The following is a 5,841-nucleotide window of genomic DNA, read 5'->3' on the forward strand; positions in this document are numbered from 1 at the left end:
GCAACATGTGTGATGAAGGTGTTGCGCTGGGCTATATCATGCAATTGAAAGTGAAACTTAAGCTCATTCCATTGCGGAGATATTCCCGCGAGAGTGCGGAAAACTTAAATTTATTTATTTATTTCCAATGTGACATTTTACCAATATACTCACGGACAATTAGGGGCCGCTCATGGACCACACTTTGAGAAGCACTGTATTATTGCCTCATAGGTTCAGTTATAAGTTAGCAAAATCAATCAAACGTAGGCCAATTATGCTTGTGAGTGTTGGCAGCTCATCCCTTAAAACAGAAGCCTCAGATTGATTATAATAAGGAGAAATATGAAGGGTGTATTTCAAGCTTGATATGTAAATAAGTCATTGGGCTTTTTTCTTATCAACTGAGATATGTTAGAAAATGTTTCCAACTTGAATTGACTGAATTTATTTGAAAAGTGTTCTTATTAACACTTGAATACTACTGTGTAATATATTTTTACATTTATATTTAAGAAGCACAATATAAGACAAGCATAAGTGTGGTCCATATTCTATTATGCTTTTTGAATTTGCTGAGGGCCGATTGAAAATGGTCCGCGGGCCGTAGTTTGGACACCCCTGCTTTATACACAGTGGCTGTTTCATTGGCTTATTTCACACGGGCAGAAGTGGAACTACCTTCTTGTCTTGAACTGAAACAGAGTTCGGTGGTCCAGCAATCTGTTCCTTAATGAAGTCCAGGTCCTCGGGCAGCACCAGGCCGTGCTGCTCCATCACCGGCTTCAGGCCATTATCCTTCACCAGGTAGTCGAACATGCTCAGAGAGGCGTTCTCATGCTGTGACACAAACAGGCTGTTGTTAATATGGAAATGTGCATGGTCTCACTTTGAAAGTGAAAGCACATGACTCATTACTCAGATAGAAAGAGCTTATCGCAACTAAAACCTGACAGGACACTTATCTAATCTCACGGTTGTTGGATGCCAGGTGTATGGTCATAATTTACATAATGACAGTGTGCCTTCTAGTTCTTATCATTGATAAGACTTATCAATCTGAGAAATGCTATCGATATGTAAGCCCTCAAATGGCCTAATGAAGACAAATGACATTGTAACGGCTTACAATAAGCCACTGAAAAACAAGCTTTCGATTGCTGTATCTTTATGCCATTTTTAAGTTTATTTTACTACTATAACTATAAACCAATCAACCAAAATAAAGTAAGAATGACACTGGGGAGACAGTGTCCTTGGAGTTAGTGCCAACAAAGGAGTTTAGGGTTTTACCTATCACTTATTTTAGACTTAGACAAAAATCTATCAGACTCAAGTTTATTTTTGATGTAAATAATTCCTTACTTTGCAGTAGATTGTGTTAAATTGCAGATAGATGAACTCAAGCTTTAACAATCTCCATAGGGAATGACTTAACGACAGATAAAGGCCTTTTCCATTTACTTTTCAAAAATAGCCAACCAAATAGCCCTTTCACAGAAGGTAGTTATTATCTGCAGTCTGACTTTTCCATTTGTTCCTATTTTCTTCCCCACAAAACTCTCGGTTTGTCCTTTTGAAAATATATTGGCAAAGCAGTTACCAACCTATTTTAAAAGCAATGAATGATCTGTTTCGAGATGTGACCAAACAAGCGTTTTTTTACGATTCTTTGTGGTAGCTCAGTTCAGTTGATAAGCGCAGCTGGACTTGTAAGTTGAAACTGTGATTTAAAGGGTTTTTATTTTATACTTGAGTGCCAAATCATTTTCTGATGAATCACAGAACAGGTTTTAAACCTCAGAAATTCAGATCTTAGTTATTAAGATGTCTAGAAGTGACTTCCCCAGACTGTCTGGATTTTCTTTAACTGCGAAAAAGTGGATTTAGACAATCTGCCTTTGTCAGTAATAACTGGAAATAAAAATATGAAGGCTTGTATAAAACTAATTCAGAGAAGTGTTCTTATCTTGCCTCAGTTTTCTTTACCCTCAATGCATACGGCAAAAGAAAAGAGAAAAATAAATCAGATTGTTTATTACCTTCCAGGAAATTCCTGGACGTGCTGTGGGGATGAACTTGCTGTCGAACATATGGGAGAATGGCCCATGACCTGGATAGGGGTTGGAATGGGGGGGGTTACATCAAAAAGCTATTGAATGTGACATGTGTGAACTTTGCACTAAGCTGCTTGTGTGTTATTCCGAGGGGAATAGACAGGAAAAGGGAATAATTTAACTTGCATTCTCCCTCATGCCCAACTTAAACTTAGACTTGTGAGCACCTGAACATCACTCACCCAGGTCATGGCAGAGCCCAGCGATCTGCACACAAAGGATGTCTCTGCGAGAGATGAGGAGCTCTGGCTGCCTCTCGTTCAGAGCTTCTACAAGCCGCCCAGCCAAGTGTCCCACTCTGTAGCAGCACACAATAAAACAATGCAGATTTACAGTAAGAGTTCAACAAACCATAACTAAAAATTAACTATATAAAGATAAAGGCATGTTAGTGAAACTTTATGTAACATTTGGTTACACAATTTTCAAGCACCTTTAAAAAAAAAAAGACAAATTCAACACAATAACGATTTTTAACAATTGTAAGTTGAGATATATTCATATCATTCATCACACATTTTTATTAAAGTACCAACATTTCCTTTTTAGAAAGTCTCAATACTTTAATATAGTATGTTATTTAGTCTTTTTTTTTTTAAATTGCTGCTAGTCCCTTTTTAGCCCTGATGTGTACTAACTTGCCTTTATTTAAATGTTATTATTAATGTGTGCTTTGCTTCTCTGTTTATTATTGCTTGCCTTTTTGCCTGCCATGTCATGTTTGGTTGTAACATTAGCCGCTTTCGTACCACCTCTCTAGCAGTGACTGAAAATGGCCAAAAGAGTTCCCGGCACTGAGTAGTCCCGGCGGTGTGAACGCAACATTATTGGTACTAACGGAACTAAAGAACCAAAGTACCAGGGAAAGTCCTGCAGTGTGAATGCGGCTACTGATTTCCCTGCTGTGGGACTAATAACCGAAAACTGATTCTAATGTCAGCCTATCCTTTCTCACATAGACAACATCTCTTGTCAACATATTGGCAGGTATCTTTTTCACAATACAAGTGTATAGAAAGCCTATTCCCAATAAGAGGGGAAGGGACAGAGGGCGGGTATTTTCCCCATGACATGCACTCTTGGCCAGTGCAATATAATATCCGATGAGAGCAATGTCAATAATATAAATCCAGATTAAAAGATTACTGAGAGACATATTATGTTTTATATTCGGCAGTTTCCTTTTATTATACCTCTATTTGACACTTTGGTGACTCAATGCTTTGCCAGTTAATGTGGTTTTATATGAGCCTATGATTCTATGATACGAGTTTTATTGATGCCTCATTATAAAACCCTATTAAATAAACCCACCAAACACGTACCCAATGCTGTGTTCAAACCGGTTGTGGGATGCTCCAGGGAAAACATAATAGGTCCCTCCGAGCTGCTTGAGGTTTCGTAGTCTCTGGAACTGAGGCGTGTCGATGATTTTGACGAGAAGAGGGTGCAACTCCACATGCCCGTGAATAGGATCATTAAACACCTGAAAGAAGACCGAACGAGACCATTCCTAATCAAAATATATAGCCAGTCTGTGTGTTTATCTTAGGGTGGTACGATGGTTTGAAGCCATTTTTCAACAAAACACATGGACAGAAAATGATATACAGTAAATATATAAATAGATTTCACAAACTAAAGTTAAAAGAAGTCTTTACAATGTAAAAATCTATTGACAAGGTATAACAATGGTTTAAATAGCAGGAAGTAAGGTGTCTCTGACATTTCCAAAAAAAGGGAGAAACCGGTCGGTTTTCATTTCACAATGTTCCCCTTAAGCTTATTTGCAGCTTGTATTATTTTCACATTCTGTTTTTGAGGTATGGGTTGAGAACAAATATGGGCTAGGAGGAAGTATTTTGTGCACTAACCCCTTGTGTCTTTTCACACTTCCCTTCTGTTTATCCTACAAGTGCTTCTCTTTTTTCTTATTATGTCTTCTTTATCCCTTTAGCCTTGAAATGTAGCAAATTCAGCACAATTCAGCTGGTAGTTACCTTATTTGGCTCTGCTCCTATCTGCCACAGCTTCCTGAAGCTATGAAGGATCTTCAGACGGTCACCAAGGCACCTGGGCAACACCGGATCAACAATAATAGAAAGAAACAGCATCGTTGTTAGAGAAGTAATTTATGTGATTGACACAAGTGTTAGTGGCCTTTTGGTCCCATTTCTCACTGTGCCCATGACAATTTTCACAAATCCCACAAATGAACACAAACACATACTTACTTTATACCAATCTTCTCCAGATCAGCGTCACTGAGATACCGCAGCCCAACACCTGTGATCTTTTGTACTAGAAAACACAGGGGAAACACAATTAATGTTGGTTTTAATATTTTATTGTATTTATTCATTTTGTCTAATGTCTTCCTTTATTTTACGGAGAGATAATTTATTGTATTGTATTATCACACCTTTTTCTCCTTGTGTCACTTGAACTGTTGTATTATCTTGTTATGCTGCGTGTGTGCAAAAGGGTTTCAACGTTTTGACCGGAAGATAATTTATTTTTTTTGTTTTAATTTATGATGTGGGCCGCCATGTTGTAAAAGCACTTTGAGCTGCACCTGGTGTATGAAAAATGCTTACAAATAAAGCTTTAACAGTGGTGGGAGAAGTATTCAGATCTTGGACTTAAGTACAAGTACAACTACCAGAGTGAAGGAATACTCTGTTACAAAAGGCCTGTATTCAAAATGTTACTGAAGTAAAATTAAAAAAAGTATTTGCATCAAAATATACTTAAAGTAACACAAGTTAAATGTACTCCTTACGCAGATTGGTCAATTTTAGAATAATATATATGATGTGTTTTGATTATAATTATTGATGCATTAATGTGTTTATCAAAGCTGGAAAAGGTGCAGCTAGTTTGAATGACTGTGTGTATACTGCAGGGTAGCTAGATGTTACTCGTCTTATTTATGTGTTGATTATATTTCAAATTATTAATCCAAATCTGCCAAGTAATTAACAGGTATTACATGAAGTTTAGTGGTGGTCAATCCCCTCAACATTGAACTAGAGTACAGTAGATATTCTTAGTTACTTTACACCACTGACTGCACACAGGACAGCAAGTTAGCATAATTTAGAAGCAGCTACCAACTGATCTACTGAATTCATATCAACAACAAGGTGAACAACAGTTTATTAAAGAACCCAGAAACTAACCTTTAAATATATCTTCCCACTCTACGAGATCTTCTCTTCGCAGGTACCGACATGTTTCTTCCACTCCCCATCGCATGTAGTCGGAGTCCAGCAGCCGGACCAATGACACCCTTTTCTCCGGCGTTTTGAAGCAGTGGTTGTCGGTCACAACTGCCTCCAACTGCCGTTTTCTGTTCTCCATATTGGTCTGATAGACTCGCGGCGAATTGCTTTAGTTAGAAGAGTAAAATCCTGAAAGATTACAGCCGGTAATGTTTCCCTTGTCGACTCCACCAGCTGATCGAGTAGATCTGCACAGTCTGGCGGTGAAAAATACCCGGGTTTTGTTTCTACACCGGGGGCGTCAACAAAACTTGAAACACAGAAACTGTTTCCGCTTGATAATTCCAAAAATAAAAGCCTTTGGAACCGTGATTAAATCAGAATCAGAATTCCTTTATTTGTCCCGGAATATACATTATTACAACAGCAGAAAGTGCAGATAAAGTGAGGAGAAAGACGTTACACATTCAAAATTAACTAAGTATGCACACGTAATTAACAATAAAAGAACACCATCAGTA

The 5,841-nt window shown here is 37.9% G+C and overlaps 1 protein-coding gene across 1 annotated transcript in view; it reads right to left on the minus strand.

The window, feature by feature from the left end:
• LOC104963800 (deoxynucleoside triphosphate triphosphohydrolase SAMHD1-like) overlaps positions 1-5,582 on the minus strand; it is a 20,689-nt gene extending 15,107 nt beyond the window's left edge. The window contains 7 exon segments of the mRNA XM_010792439.1: positions 661-819; positions 2,022-2,092; positions 2,279-2,394; positions 3,422-3,582; positions 4,097-4,169; positions 4,331-4,397; positions 5,279-5,582. Of these exon segments, the coding sequence (XP_010790741.1) occupies positions 661-819; positions 2,022-2,092; positions 2,279-2,394; positions 3,422-3,582; positions 4,097-4,169; positions 4,331-4,397; positions 5,279-5,459 (828 nt within the window). The 5' untranslated portion in view covers positions 5,460-5,582.
• Between the last annotated feature and the right edge of the window lie 259 nt (positions 5,583-5,841).

Source organism: Notothenia coriiceps, unplaced genomic scaffold (genome assembly GCF_000735185.1).
Source record: "Notothenia coriiceps isolate Sejong01 unplaced genomic scaffold, NC01 NC01_scaffold00036402, whole genome shotgun sequence".
In the NCBI taxonomy this organism is placed as follows: Eukaryota; Metazoa; Chordata; class Actinopteri; order Perciformes; family Nototheniidae; genus Notothenia; species Notothenia coriiceps.